This window comes from Schistocerca serialis, chromosome 4 (genome assembly GCF_023864345.2).
Source record: "Schistocerca serialis cubense isolate TAMUIC-IGC-003099 chromosome 4, iqSchSeri2.2, whole genome shotgun sequence".
Lineage (NCBI taxonomy): Eukaryota > Metazoa > Arthropoda > Insecta > Orthoptera > Acrididae > Schistocerca > Schistocerca serialis.
In genome coordinates, this window is record NC_064641.1 from 743,635,185 (window position 1) to 743,651,625 (window position 16,441).

The following is a 16,441-nucleotide window of genomic DNA, read 5'->3' on the forward strand; positions in this document are numbered from 1 at the left end:
TCTGGATCAACAGATGAACAGTAGCAAAGCTGACCTACTGTATAAAATGGTCATATCATTCAGAGTATGTACTGCACCATTCTGCCATGTAAAATATGGTGTATTCTCAGCACGTTGCTGCAGATCTAGGCCGCACCCCAAAATTTGTACTACTATGCTGATTTAGGTGTGCAGGAGGGTGGCAGGGGTGAAACCCTTGAGGGAATTGTGGCAGACATTGGCCAAGTATACTGTAGTCATGTTCATATTATGACAGTGCAGGAGGGAGAGATGCACTCAGGAAATTGACAACTGACTCCTTGTGCTGGGTTTTGGACCCACACTTTTCTAGAGCTCAGTAAGGGCATTTATAATGAAGCGATACAGCAGAGATTCAGAGGCTTTATTTTAGATTGGTTCTGCCAAGGATTGTACCTGTCACCATTGTAAAAAATTGCTGAAACTACTGCTGAGCCAATGAAATTGGCATAATTTACCACAAGAAGCAAAGCATGTCAAACAAACCTAAATTACCCAGCAACTGCAAAGACCAAAGTATCTCCAAACTTAGATTAAACGTGCATGCCAGACTCGGACTTGAGTCTGAAACCTCTGCCTTCCACAGGCAAATATTTTACCGACAGAGCTATGCAGTTGCAACTCATGACCCACCCTCACAGCTTTACTTCCATCAGTACATCTCTCCTACTTTCCAAACTTCACAAAAGTTCTCCTGCATATCTTGTGAGACTATCACTACTGGCACAAAGGAATGTTTGTCAAAAGAAATGTGTGCTGTAAATGTATATCTTACTTTAGATGAGTATTACTCAGAGCTGAAACCAAGTTAGTTTATTTTGTGAAAGATAAAACAAATTGAAATTTTGTCATCTCAAGTGTATTGAGTTCCACAGAGATCATTGTGAGAAACAGTTTTTGGTTGCTGCAACAAATTGTAATTTATTATGTTTTTTATGAAACATATTTATTTACTATCTTATTGCCCAACTTAAATGACGGAACACAAGATCTGTAAAAAAGAAGATAAGAAACTGAAGAAATATACAGAAAAAGGAAGGCAGTAAAACACATAAAAAGTAAAAGGTAAAGAAGAATAAAAAAAAATGATAAAATGGAAGGAGGAATGGTGAGCAAAGTGTAAGATATTATCAGGCAAACAAAGGTGACAGGGAGGGGAGAAAGGCACTTGATAACATGAGACATTACAAGTACTCTGGGCATGAGGTTCACAGCACATGCTAGTGATGAAGCTCTTGCTTGGGAATGGTGGCAATGAACATACTGATAAGTGTGAATATATGATGCACCTAAAGTACTGTCATGAGATAATAGAAAAAAAACTAAACCTCAAATACAGGCTGCACTACTACATTTATGAGAAGGCTCAATTAGACAGTATTTTGAGTTGCATTTCTCTCCCTCCTCTCTCCTTCCCACATAACTAAGAGCGACTCATCACTGAGTACTACTACTATGTACATGATGCAGACACTAAATTGTGTTGGCAATCCTACCTAACAATTGAGCAGTGCAGAGCAATGATATTAATATAAGCTTTGTGCTTTGGGCCCATACGGAAATGAATATCAGAGAAATTCGTGACACAGATTTTCGTGAATGTTTATGTATACCATTTGGGCCAACAGCACAGACAAAGCTGGTTCCCCATAAGATACACAGATGGCATGTGATAATCTCAAAACCGACAACAGTGTGCCTTAGGGCCTCATAGTTCTCAGCATCTCAATCTATATCCTCCCTCTCTCCTTCTACCTCATAGCAAAGGATAACTCATCTCCAACAGGACAGGTTTTATGTACTGGGGCTTCTGGTGATGTGACTAATTTCAGAGGCAGTGTAAGGAAGTTCAAAGTCGAGAGCAACAGAAAAGCTGATCATTCTGTTTGTGAGTGATGTTTGGAAAGAAGCATACTAGTTACAAAGCAAAATTTAAGATTCAAGTTATCAGCAATGCAAAGCAACACAGAAAGTGGGAAGCTGGACACAGATGTCATGTTGGTGAAAAAAATGTTTGTTGGTTGTATGCAAATGAAGAGAAACTCTTAAATAGTTCAAAAAGCTTGTGATCACTTTGAGAGCAAAAGTGCAAACACCCAAATGTGTGAAAAAGACTTGCCTGATTTTGTAGCTCAAAAACAGGAAGTGTGGAAATGCCATTACAATGGAAATGATTTAAATTGTAGGCTGCACAATAGGACATAAAGATTCTGCCAGTGGAATTTTAAATTTTATATGGGTGTGCTCCACAATTTATGTAACAAAATAATCTATCTGTTCATCTGACAAAACAAAGTTGCCTTTTTTTATTATTTTTTTTAAAGCTATTGTGTTTATGAACAAGATATAAGTCTTTGACGATCTACAAAAGTAGCTGCAGTAACCTGTACTTGTATTAATTTCAACCCACAGGATAAAAGTACACATCATTTTGAAACTGATGATTTATGATCTAAGAAAAAAAACCTTTATTATAGGTGAAACTATGATTTTTCAAGCCAACATTTAGAAAAAAAGATGCAGCCTATATTTGCACAAGAAAAGCTGTTAATCATCTACATGATGAAGTAGCATCAGTCGGCATGGTATTAATGCTGCAGAGAAAACATGAAAAGGGGCATAAAATGTTTCTGATACTCTTTCTATTTCTCTTGGTTAAGAATCTGTAGTTTTATAGGGCACAAATTTAGTCACTTATTTTATACAGTTACAGTTCTTCCACCACCTTTCAGGATTGTAGTCCATGGTTTTCATAACTTCACTTCCTTCAGTTTTTATAAAGAGTGTCCTTTTTTTAACAGAAGTGCAGTAGAAGAAGTTTAATAATTCAACATATGTGGTAGCTATTTTATCTAAACAAGAATGATGAAAAGAACATAATTGCTACTTACTTGCATTCATATTCAATTCCTTTGATGGAAATAATTGTCCTGGAGTACAGCTGGTCTAGTCCAGGTACAATCGGATATCGGTTCCCTAACTGACACTGCAGAGATCCACAGCGAACATTCCTACGGAAGTAATACATATGTAGCTTCATTATTTAACAGCCACATCAGAAATATCAGTAGGATGTATGACGACAACTACATGTAAAGTTTTACACCATATATACGACTTTGCACCTTAGAGTACACTCGTTATGAAATTTACTCCTGTCACGAAGCATAAGCTACTAAAAAAATAATCTTGAAAGAATGAAAATGCAACCAAATAACTTTTTATATAATATTTTAGAACACCATCATTTTTATTTATAATTTTTTTCAACTTCAAATGCAGTTTCTCATTTACTTTGTAGATTGGTATTAATTATTTTAGCAGAAAACTTTGAAACCCATATAGAAATTATACTGACAATTTACCATAAAAATCCAAAACAATGAAAAGATCCATTAATGAGAAACTTAATATGTTAAAAAGTTCAAATAAACAACATTTCAGAATTCTGCTACGATTTCACCACAATCATTTGATAATTTATTTTTATATGTATTGACAACTCTGAACACATCATTTGGAGATAGTAATGGAACTGTTCAATGCTTATCTTTTTTTTCCCCCAACTCAGGGAAGCCGATACACTATACTTCAGAACACAATCCAAAGAGATGAAAATTATAGCCTGAAGATTTTCTAGAATTTTGAGTAAATGCACACTGATGAAGCATAATGCTGACATAAAATTAACTATTTTAAGAGAAACATAATAATTTTTGTATTTCTGCTACACATCATAGTTTTGTTAATTTGTGAAGCCAAGAATATTTTGATTTAATATTATATTCACACTTATTGTTTTGCACAACTGTTCAAAAAGACAGAATTAACAAAAGACTGTATTTCTTTTCAATTTCATGAAATGTTAATCATCTGTAATTCTTTGGTCAAGGACATAGATTATGTCGATCGTATACATCCTCATTCACTAAAGGAGTATGAATTATGTTTTGGCGTGAGACAGTTGGAAGTTAGCAGTTCTTGGTAAGCATTGTGTTAGTTTGTGGATTATGTTTTGGCGCGAGACAGTTGGAAGTTAGCAGTTCTCGGTAAGCATTGTGTTAGTTTGTGGAAACTGCAGAATATGGAATAAAGCCATTGTGATGAGAATATATGTTCCTGCTTCATGATACTATTGATTTACTATATGGATAAACAGAATATGGACACCTCTTTGCAGCTTTAGTATTAAGAAATCATTAACCTGTGACAACTGTGTCAACACAAAGAAGGACTTACAGCAAATGATGAGAAATAAGTTAAGTGCAAGGTACTTTTTACAGATTCTCTCACTCCCTACTTTGGGTCATTCTGTGTCAAATCAGGGACATTTTGGTGGATCATAAGGAGACCATTTCAGAATTTAGTCATTTTGGTACATGGATGCCTAAGGTACATGGATACCTACATGTCAGGCTTTTAGTAGCTGAAATTTGGAGTGATTAATAACATTGCAATTAGACTTCAGAATTTTTACTGGTTATAAAGAGAATAGAGGCTTCAGAAGATGTAGGATATAGATAAATATTATCAAACATATTTCAGAATGCTTTTCTTAAAATCTTATTAAAATTATGTGGCACAACTACCATGAAAGACATTTTGTTGTAAAATAACAACACCATGATGATGTAAGTTTTTGTCCTATTACTTTGCAACTAGTGTGAACCTAATGAACGTCTTCCCACAGAATTTTCACCATAAATAATATATAATTTATAACAGCTTATTTTGTTTTTTCCCCTACAACAAACTGGCTTTTCTTCAAAACTCTGGGCTATCTACAAAGGAAGTATTCAGATTTAAATTTTCTGCTATTGTAACCAAAAAAGCTATTAAAAGTGTCTGTTATTTTGGAGCCAAATTTGGTCAGTTTGTATTTCATTTTAAATTAATTTCCTCATTTCTCTGATAATTTTTTTTCCTGTAACATTTTATAATGTTCCAAACAGAACTTATCTCCCCCAAGGAACACTGTCTTACTGAAGGCACCTTCAGTGCTGGGCAGGAGGGTTTGCATGTTTCTGATGAAGCCAAGGGCTGTGCTGGCAGTGGCACAGCTTCCAGCAGGATCACCAATCTGAAGTGGCCTTGGCAGAAGAGAGAGAGAGAAAGAGTGTCCCACAACATACGGCAGAGAGAGCTCTACATGTGTAATGAAGCTAGCTTCCGTACAGGTGTGAACATGACACAAATATTGTTTCTCCAGGTTGAGGGTTGTACATGGGCTGATAACACCATACTGTAAAAAAAGGTACTGCAAAAACTTAACGGAACCCTTGGCTATAGCAAGGTCAAATCTGAGGACAATGCTTCAGCCTGGAAAAATGGAAGAAGTGGCCAACGAAATTTTAAAATGTAAGTATGATGTTGTAGGGCTACAGGAAATAAGAGGGAAAGGCTTGCTCTATGGTGAGCCAGAGGAAAGAATCAGCCAATATGAAACAGGGTTCATAATAAGCAGGAAAGCTAGGAAAACTTTATTAGAATTTGAGCCCATAAATGAAAGAACGTGCAGATTACAATAAGAGATAAATTTAGGAATATATCAATAGTAAATGCACATAAACCAATGGAGAAAAAGGATGGTATAATAAAAGAATGGTTCTATGCAGATCTGGGAAAAAGTATGTTGCACAGTACCTAAGAATGATTTGATGTTAGTAGTAGGATTAATGCAGAAATATGGAGAAACAAACATCAACTTGGAGTTTTTGGAAAACATTTATTGCATGATGAAAACAATGATAATTGAGCTGTAATCTGCCACCAGCACCCTGTTAACAACATGTCTGTGGTCGGTACCATTGCTCCTCTCATGGCCATATTGGTCAAGCCCTGTCCAGCAGCACTGCTGGTACGTGCTGATGCCTCACCAGCCCATTGGAGTCTTCATTCCCCTGGCTGCTCCTGTGGCTTTCCTCATCTGTTTCCAACAGTGTACGTGCGTCTCACCAAATGGCTCCAGTCGGTTACCGGGTTTGCTTTCATGGACAGTGGCTGGTCACCTCTGACCCTGCAGTAGTTCCTTCTGGGACCACTCCACAGGCTGGCCATATCAGTCTGCACCACCGGTGCCACTGTTTTCTTGCAATTTATTTTTTGTTTCATGCTTGCTCTCTGCCCACTTTTTCACAGCCAGGCCTGGACAGCCCACCAAATTTGTAGATATTGCTTTACAACATCATGTATCGGGTTCTGGGGAAAAGGGTTGCAGCCCCTCATCTTTGGATATCATCTGCACCAACCTGAGGGAGACAACTCCCCCCTGTGGCACCCACCAGCTCTGCAATCCCCTTCTTTGGTTGGCCCCAGCAGTCACAGCTGAGGAATAGCTTGCAGGATCTTTTGGCTAGTGGCAAGTAGCTCTGCCATCTTTTTCTTAAACAGGACGGGAGGCCTAGTAGCTGTTTGCTCAGATCCAGCCCAAGTGCCAGCTGTATCCCGCAGCCCATCCATTCGGGCTTCCAACCATATCTGCACTGCATCACACAACAATGCTCATCCAGCCGCTACTGGGAATGACACTTTACATTGAGTGGCCAACAATCTTTGTCGTAGTCTGCCACTTCCTCCGATCCTGGCCCTCCCAGAACTCCATGCCACTGTGCTGGTAGTGTGACTGTGTAACACTGATTGTGTACTTGTGCTAGTCTGATCAATGGACTGACATTGGTACAGACTTTGATTCTGTTATTCGTATTCATATATGATCGGGGACAATAATTTCAGTTGTTATTCTGGTTTTTGCTGAACTCAGCTTTGTTGTGATGCTGTAATAAAAGTATACTTAAACACAACCTAGGATCATCAATCATCAATCATGTGCATGCAGTTTACAATAAAGGACACAAAACTAGGAATACATTATTGTGACTTACTCAGGTTCACACTTGATGTATTGGCCTGTTGTAGCATCCATTCCACAATGCCCATTGATGGAACCCTTTGAGTTAAACTGGTTGTAACACTGTTCATCTGCTGCAATCCCTCCTGTATTGAAATTATTTAGTGTTAACCAATACAAAAATATCATAATATTCTGATAAAAAGAGTTCTATATTCAAAACAGATAACATTTTACCATATCCCCAGATGAGTTCACACTGAATATTCAGTGTGGGGCACACTCCATTAAAACAATATCCCTTGTTCCCACATGGTGTGCCATTCTTCTTGTGGATGTCAGGAGGACACTCGCCACTTTGACCAGTACAGTGCTCAGGTAGATCACACTCATTTGTTGCATCACGACAAAGGACACCTCTTGACAAAAGCTGCAGAAAGAAACAAAAATCATAGATACACTTCTAATTTAAATAGGTGTGCTTTTAAGTACAACAACAATAAGAAATAAAAAATAGGTTGTACTTATTGTGTTTACCCTCAGTTTTCTGTGTACTGTATTTTAGTTAGTTTCTAACATAGTGATATAAACTTGTACTTTGTGGGTAGGTTCTAGATTGATATGACATGGCGTAGGTTAGTTCAGTTCACAATATTTCTTCAATTAAGGATGATTTCTTTCATTTCTTTTTACACATAATTGGTAAAATTATCTGATTATTCTGTTTACAAATAGGATTCATACAACCTACACATTAATAGGGCACACAATCAGTATCAGCTATGTTTTTGCTTTTTGATTTCTTACCTCTTTGATTGAAGACTGTGTGCTCAACTATATTATAAAAATGAAGGCTATATCTTAAAAATGAGATCAACATACAAGGATCTCGGTTGTAGAATTTCACAGAGAAGTATTATGGGGCCTTTGTTGTTTCTTGTATATATCAATGATCTAATGCAGCCACAAAGCTCAAAGTTAGTGAACTGTGCTGATGGCACATCTTTTATTATCTGGGTCTGACCATAGATTATCTTACCATGAAGAAACTTACATTAAATTAGGATAGTAAAGCTATCAGGAAGATTTTATTAAATTATAATCAACCTCAAGTCAACATAAATATCAAATCACTGTCTTTGGTTGAAACATCTGACAAGCAGAAATTTCTAGCTACTGTGTAAGATACGTAACATAGATGGAAAGAGTATATAAGTTGCATCCATAAAAAGATTAACTGCAACATATACTTATTGAAATATCTTGCAGTTATAATAGTTCCTTCCAACTTAAAACAAATCTGCTATGGATTACCCCACTCACAACTGTAATATGGTGTGACATTTGGGATGGTGAGCCTGCAGTCTACATGACAGGCTATTCAGGCTATAGTAGCAGCTGGTTACAAAAATTATAAAAATATGTAAACACCAGTCCTGTGGGCACAATTTCATAAAGTATGATTTACGAAGTATTCACTTCGCGTGTTGTTAAGAGAATGATATTTTTCAAAAAGAATGGAGAAAATAGCATAATGAAAAGAGTCATTCAACATAACAACATGTGAACCAAAGATGATTATCATATGATCCTGAGTGATATAAGACCTATTAATCACTCTGAACTCTTTAGTTACTCTATGTGGAAGAAAATCGCATTGAGCTATCTAACTTGGTTGGTAATCTAGCCATGGAATTAGGCATATTTTGTTTTTTCATTGAGTTTTAATGTGGTTTTGAGCCATAAAAGAAACCAAAGTTCATAGAGAAGGAGCCATGAACATTTTTTCGAAGCTCGAGGGATTGGGCCTAAATGGCTACTTCAGGTAAGCTGATATTCAATACTCAGAATTACACTTATCATACAGTAGAGGATTTTAATAGAGTGTTCAATTTGAGCCTACAAACAGCCTCCATGCTACGTAAACCACATTTGATCCACCATTATTTCCCATGGCAGCTGGTGTATTAATTACAGAGCTTATACAGGGTGGTCAGAATCAGTCTGAAAGGATTGTAAGGATGTTGCAGGGGAGGTTGTGCAGAGAAATAATTGTTAAGAAAAAAATTTGATACATTGCACTATTTCCGAGCTATTTGCAATTGAAGTTACCCAACACACACTTCACAGAAGTGAGCCGATTACACATTTATTGCTCTATCAACAGGACAGTAAAGAAATCCAGACAGATGGAAATCTGTGTTGAGCCACATGGTACCCTTGCAATTACTGCCTCAGTATACCATTGCCCATAAAAAGTAAATAAGGTTACAGTTCTGGTCTAGCAAACAGTTTTGAATAGCCTGCAAAATACAGCTCATGTGTTTTGCATTAGCAATACCAGAGACGTTAGATGTTCACTTACCCTGCAGTTGGTACAGCATGGGCCTGTGGCACAGTCAGCCTCTTTGGTGAGCTTGCAGGTGATAGGATCACAACATGGATCATGCTGGTGGCACTCATCGATTGTGCCACAGTCACAATCTTCACCCTCTTCGACTAGCCCATTGCCGCAGGTTCTTCGCACCTCCAGCTGTTATGTTGTCAATAACATGAAACAAAAGATATGAGTTTGCAGAAGAATGCTAATATATCAGCAAAAAGAGATGTTCAATGATCAGAATTTGTTGAAATGTGATATACCGGGTGATCAAAAAGTCAGTATAAATTTGAAAACTTAAGAAACCACAGAATAATGTAGATAGAGAGGTAAAAATTGACACACATGCTTGGAATGACATGGAGTTTCATTAGAACAAAAAAAAGCAAAGTACTGCTAGACGCGTGAAAGATCTCTTGTGCGCATCGTTTGGCGATGATCGTGTGCTCAGCTGCCACTTTCGTCATGCTTGGCCTCCCAGGTCCCCGGACCTCAGTCTGTGTGATTATTGGCTTTGGGGTTACCTGAAGTCACAGGTGTATCGTGATCAACCGACATCTCTAGGGATACTGAAAACCAACATACGACACCAATGCCTCACCATAACTCCGAACATGCTTTACAGTTGTTCACAACATTATTCCTCGACTACAGCTATTGTTGAGGAATGATGGTGGACATATTGAGCATTTCCTGTAAAGAACATCATCTTTGCTTTGTTTTACTTTGTTATGCTAATTATTGCTATTCTGAACAGATAAAGTGCCATCTGTCGGACATTTTTTGAACGTTTGTATTTTGTTGGTTGTAATAAAACCCCATGTCATTCCAAGCATGTGTGTCAATTTGTACCTCTCTATATACATATTCCGTGATTTATTCAGTTTTCAAATTTATACTGGCTTTTTCAACACCCGGTAGTTATGAATTTGTAATTAATGCCTAGTCTACAATAAACCCTAAATTTTTACAGATGAACAACCTGTTCACTTCAAGCAAATTATGTGTCTGTGCATCTTGGGTTCAAAGTATTCAAACAGGAGAAACTGAATAATCAATTGTTATATTTTTAAGCTTCTAAGGAGAAACAATACTCCAGAGTGGTAGTAGGCATACGTGGTTTATCAAAAGTGATTACTACACTGTGCAGCCATATTAATGTGCCTCCCTGTCAAAAGCCTGAATATGTTTGCCAACAATAGATTCATACTTGTGTTGATCCGCCGTGCCTTCCAGGTTTACAAGATCACCCAAGGAATGCCATGAAAACATTCCTCAGACCATAACACTCCCTCCTCTGGCCTGGACCCTTCTATGATTATTGCATGGTGATTACTTTCAGCTGTTTCGAGACATACGCACCAATGGCCATCTGTTCGATAGATCATAAAATGTGATTCATCTGAAAAGGTATCCTGTTGCCACTTAGTGGAAGTTCAGTTGCAATATTAGCGTGTGAATTCCAATTCCAGCCTTCATTGCTGATGAACAGCAGTCAGCGTGAGTGGATGAACCAGGCACTCTGCTGCAGAGGCCCATATGCAAGCAACATTTGCTGGATAGTCATTAGGAGACACTTTTCGTAGCACCTGGGCAGCACATGAACAGTTTGGAAATTTAGCCATTTTGGAAATGCTTCCACCCTTGGCCCGAGAGGCAATGATCATCTCTTTTGGATATCAGATAAATCACTCCATTTCTGCATTATGTCTACGACTGTATTCCACATCCCCTGACACGCTTTATATATCCTCCATTGCTAGTAATGCCATCTGCTGTCTGTGACTGGGTATTGCACACTGATGTCAAACATAGATGGTGGTCACATTAATCTGACTGCACTGTGTATATTCATTGTGCTACATTTTAAGTATTCTGAGCAGGAAACAGTGATGAACCAGTTTGTGACATATAATTTTTTTTTTCCTCACATTGATACAAATTGCAAAAGTAGCTATGACAAAATGATGTGTCCAGGAAAGTGTGTGTCATGTTTTGTTGTCTTTTATCTGTGAAAGGAAGATAACCACAAAGAAACCATTTTACATATGATATGGCAGTTTAATTAAAAGAATCAGCATGAAGACACAAATCTACCACACCGGAGGAACTACATATATTTATTGTGGAAAAACATACTCATAATTTCACAGTTTGGAAAACTGCTGATAAAGTTACGCTGACTACGATGACAGAAAACAATGGTTACAAAATCTGTGCCCAAACTGACTTTAAAATTTAACAGGCCAAAAGAAAATCTGCTTTCAACAGTTCTCTATTTCCATGTCATTTTTGTTTCTACAGATCATTTGCTGAAAAAGGCTTTCTTTGCTCTCCCTCAATCTGAATCTCTTGTCTTTCTTCTGCAATATTATTTTGTAAACAGAAAAATTTCTTTCCATGCGTTCCACTGAGACTGCTCCTGTTCTCTTTTTTACTGCTATTTCTCTGTTCCCTTTACTGTCTTACTTCTATTCTGAAATTTTCTTTCAATATTCCGGGTGATCAAAAAGTCAGTATAAATTTGAAAACTGAATAAATCACGGAATAATGTAGATAGAGAGGTATAAATTGGCACACATGCTTGGAATGACATGGGGTTTTGTTAGAACAAAAAAAATACAAAAGTTCAAAAAATTTCCGACAGATGGCGCTTCATCTGATCAGAATAATAATAATTAGCATAACAAAGTAAGACAAAGCAAAGATGATGTTCTTTACAGGAAATGCTCAATATGTCCACCATCATTCCTCAACAATAGCTGTAGTCGAGGAATAATGTTGTGAACAGCACTGCAAAGCATGTCCGGAGTTATGATGAGGCATTGGTGTCGGATGTTGTCTTTCAGCATCCCTAGAGATGTCGGTCGATCACGATACTCTTGCGACTTCAGGTAACCCCAAAGCCAATAATTGCACGGACTGAGGTCTGGGGACCTGGGAGGCCAAGCATGACAAAAGTGGCAGCTGAGCACACGATTATCACCAAACGGTGCGCACAAGAGATCTTTCACACGGCTAGCAATACTTTTTTTTTTACCTTTGGTTCTAATAAAACCACATGTCATTCCATGGATTTCCATGGTTTATTAAGTTTTCAAATTTATACTGACTTTTTGATCACCTCTTCTTTAGCACGCAAGTTAAATAAGAGTCACCCCGCATTACACCCTTCTAAACAAAAGTTATCCTCCTTGAAACCTCAACAGGATCAAAAAAGGAGCATTAAAACCTATTATTCAAACAGAAGAACAAACACTCTTTTTGCCAAAAACAATAACGTCAGAGGAAGGCTACACAAGTCTCTGATACAATTGCGCCTAGTAAAAGCTCTGTCTTATTCACGCCTACTATCAGGTTAAGGACACTTTTGTCTTTTTTGGCTTTGCTATACTGAAATGCACAGTAGGACAACAATACTATGGATTAAAAGCAAGAGAGAATATGGAACATAGCATCTAATAAATTAGATAGTGTCCTTTCAGACTTTTATGGTGAAACTGAGTATCTAAGTTTGCAGTCAAGTTTTCTTTTGACAATATTTTGATAATTCTCTAGACCTATTGTACCTTGGATTATAGATCTTTAACTAGATTCAAATAACACCACAAAGTAGAGAGCAGCTAGCCAATAATAATAATAATTTGGGTGCTTTTGGTTGCAACACCTTCAAGTTGGAATTGTTCATATTTGCTTGGGTTAAAAATAAGAGAACCTTAGCAAACAATCTATATAGCCTCTGATGATGAAATTTTATGTAACAATCAGTGACAATGGCACAATGACAAACATAAAATACCAAAAACCATTTCAAAATAAAATACCCACTGTGAAACCTGCAACATACAATCATGATACACAATACTGCAATCTGCAATGTTTTTTGTTCCACTGGTTGATGTTTTCAACAAATGTTTTATTTTTTTATTTTCTAAATTATTTAACACAAGTCAGCATCTGTTTCTACACTCCTGGAAACTGAAATAAGAACACTGTGAATTCATTGTCCCAGGAAGGGGAAACTTTATTGACACATTCCTGGGGTCAGATACATCACATGATCACACTGACAGAACCACAGGCACATAGACACAGGCAACAGAGCATGCACAATGTCGGCACTAGTACAGTGTATATCCACCTTTCGCAGCAATGCAGGCTGCTATTCTCCCATGGAGACGATCGTAGAGATGCTGGATGTAGTCCTGTGGAACGGCTTGCCATGCCATTTCCACCTGGCGCCTCAGTTGGACCAGCGTTCGTGCTGGACATGCAGACCACGTGAGACGACGCTTCATCCAGTCCCAAACATGCTCAATGGGGGACAGATCCGGAGATCTTGCTGGCCAGGGTAGTTGACTTACACCTTCTAGAGCACGTTGGGTGGCACGGGATACATGCGGACGTGCATTGTCCTGTTGGAACAGCAAGTTCCCTTGCAGGTCTAGGAATGGTAGAACGATGGGTTCGATGACGGTTTGGATGTACCGTGCACTATTCAGTGTCCCCTCGACGATCACCAGTGGTGTACGGCCAGTGTAGGAGATCGCTCCCCACACCATGATGCCGGGTGTTGGTCCTGTGTGCCTCGGTCGTATGCAGTCCTGATCGTGGCGCTCACCTGCACGGCGCCAAACACGCATACGACCATCATTGGCACCAAGGCAGAAGCGACTCTCATCGCTGAAGACGACACGTCTCCATTCGTCCCTCCATTCACGCCTGACGCGACACCACTGGAGGCAGGCTGCACGATGTTGGGGCGTGAGCGGAAGACGGCCTAACGGTGTGCGGGACCGTAGCCCAGCTTCATGGAGACGGTTGCGAATGGTCATCGCCGATACCTCAGGAGCAACAGTGTCCCTAATTTGCTGGGAAGTGGCGGTGCGGTCCCCTACGGCACTGCGTAGGATCCTACGGTCTTGGCGTGCATCCGTGCGTCGCTGCGGGTCCGGTCCCAGGTCGACGGGCACGTGCACCTTCCGCCGACCACTGGCGACAACATCGATGTACTGTGGAGACCTCACGCCCCACGTGTTGAGCAATTCGGCGGTACGTCCACCCGGCCTCCCGCATGCCCACTATACGCCCTCGCTCAAAGTCCGTCAACTGCACATACGGTTCACGTCCACGCTGTCGCGGCATGCTACCAGTGTTAAAGACTGCGATGGAGCTCCGTATGCCACGGCAAACTGGCTGACACTGACGGCGGCGGTGCACAAATGCTGCGCAGCTAGCGCCATTCGACGGCCAACACCGCGGTTCCTGGTGTGTCCGCTGTGCCGTGCGTGTGATCATTGCTTGTACAGCCCTCTCGCAGTGTCCGGAGCAAGTATGGTGGGTCTGACACACCGGTGTCAATGTGTTCTTTTTTCCATTTCCAGGAGTGTATGTTGATGGTGCTACACATACTCTAAATTAGTATTCAAGAGTGTTGTAACATGGACATTAGAACGCAAATGAACGTGACTCAAAAAGGAATGTAATATCACAAGGGAAAGCCAAATATTTGAAAAAAAAAAGAAAGAAAAGTGGTACCAAGATGCTGCAATCTGTGTCGTAAATCAATAGCCCTTGACAGTGCAGCAGTTACAATATGCAGCTGACAGTAGTGGAAGCATTTGGGGAGAGGGCACTGACCTCATTGGGCTTGTTGAGCAAACAGATGCCATGCCCTATCCGCAGGGCATCGATGTAGTCAGACAGGCTGCACTCTGAGAACTTGTAGGGCTGCACATTGTCCTGGCCCACAATGGACTGCGCCATGATGCAGCCGTGCCAGTCTCGGCAAAAGCACTCCTCTCCTGTAACAGTACAATGTCCAGTCAAATATAAACGAGAATACTGTAATAAACCCTTACTGAATCAAGATGATTGAGAAGTGCATGGGATTGCATTCCACCACCATCCTAAACACTTAAAACGCCTTGATCTGACTGATTCTCTTCGAAATGCAAATAATTTCACTCACTGTAGGTGATCAGACTTTCCAAATCATGCATTGAACATTATTTTATGAATCTGTTAAGTCTCTCCTGCATGAATATTTTACCAGCTCCACAAAGTCTCTACTTATGTCATCCACTTCTATTGTCTCAACACACTGCTATCCAACTCTGCACCTACATACACACTACATTGTCTCCCACTCTCATTCATGAAATAGACTCTGAATACATCCCTTCTATCAGATGTAACCTCTATACTTGTTGCACTCCTCCTAAGATTCATGTTTTCCAGCCAGCAACAAAATAATATCATCCCCTACTCAACACACATCCATTTTCTCTGCTGGTATTCCAAATTCTATGCTGTTAATAACTTCTCATCTGTCAGTCTCACAAATAATTTTTTCCTGTTATGGGTTCCTCCTATGCAATGCAGTGAAGACCTTAATTTTACCATACTCAAAGCTTCATTAGCATTACTTTAAAACACAAAGGTAGTTTTAAACTGTCTAAGCAACCCCTTCAGTAACTGAAATTAGTGTAAATATTTAAAATCTTTTTTTATTTCCAGCTCATTTGGCTGAAGAACAGAAAATTATTCTTTTACCAGCCCACACCTAACCTTGAAGAATGAAGGAGTGATTCGCAATAAAAATTAAGTTTAATTTACTCAGTATCTAGTATTTGGCTTCTTAGGTTTTCATCAGGTGACAACAAATGTCACAACTATAGCTAGTGTACCATGGGACAGACGTATATACGAGTCTATTCACAAGTTACAATACCACAAATGGCACACTTGACCTCAAATATAGAAATCATACAAAAATACCGGTATATCGTTTTATTATACAGATGTAGTTGATTTTACTGTTCTAATTATCTGGTTGTCTTGAAATGTGTCAACTAGATTACTGACACAGCAAAGCCAACTTTATATTTGAAATTTTATGTGGTGTCATTGCAATCGATACTGCTGAAAGCAACACCCTGCGATAGTTGGTAACACATTGCAAGAATTCCTCGGATGCTGATAGTGGCCAAACAAGGCACTGCCATAGACAATGGTGCACACCTGCCGGGTCCAGCTGCTGACAAGGGCAACCTCTGTGTACTGGATAAAGAACAGACCAACAGCAGCCAAGCAGGCTAAGTTCAGCTGATTGTGGACTGGAGATCACATCACATTGCATCCTGCCTTGCCGACTGTGTTTTCATGTTGACGTATTTTGTTGTTATTCTCAGACT

At 39.2% G+C, this 16,441-nt stretch overlaps 1 protein-coding gene across 1 annotated transcript in view; it reads right to left on the reverse strand.

The window, feature by feature from the left end:
• The window catches only part of LOC126473271 (disintegrin and metalloproteinase domain-containing protein 22), a 1,075,530-nt gene that overhangs the window by 169,530 nt on the left and 889,559 nt on the right, over positions 1-16,441 (reverse strand). The window contains exons 11-15 of the mRNA XM_050100225.1: positions 14,886-15,049; positions 9,231-9,398; positions 7,103-7,295; positions 6,900-7,011; positions 2,910-3,029 (exon numbers count right to left, since the gene is read on the reverse strand). Of these exons, the coding sequence (XP_049956182.1) occupies positions 2,910-3,029; positions 6,900-7,011; positions 7,103-7,295; positions 9,231-9,398; positions 14,886-15,049 (757 nt within the window). The remainder of the gene's footprint in view (positions 1-2,909; positions 3,030-6,899; positions 7,012-7,102; positions 7,296-9,230; positions 9,399-14,885; positions 15,050-16,441) is intronic.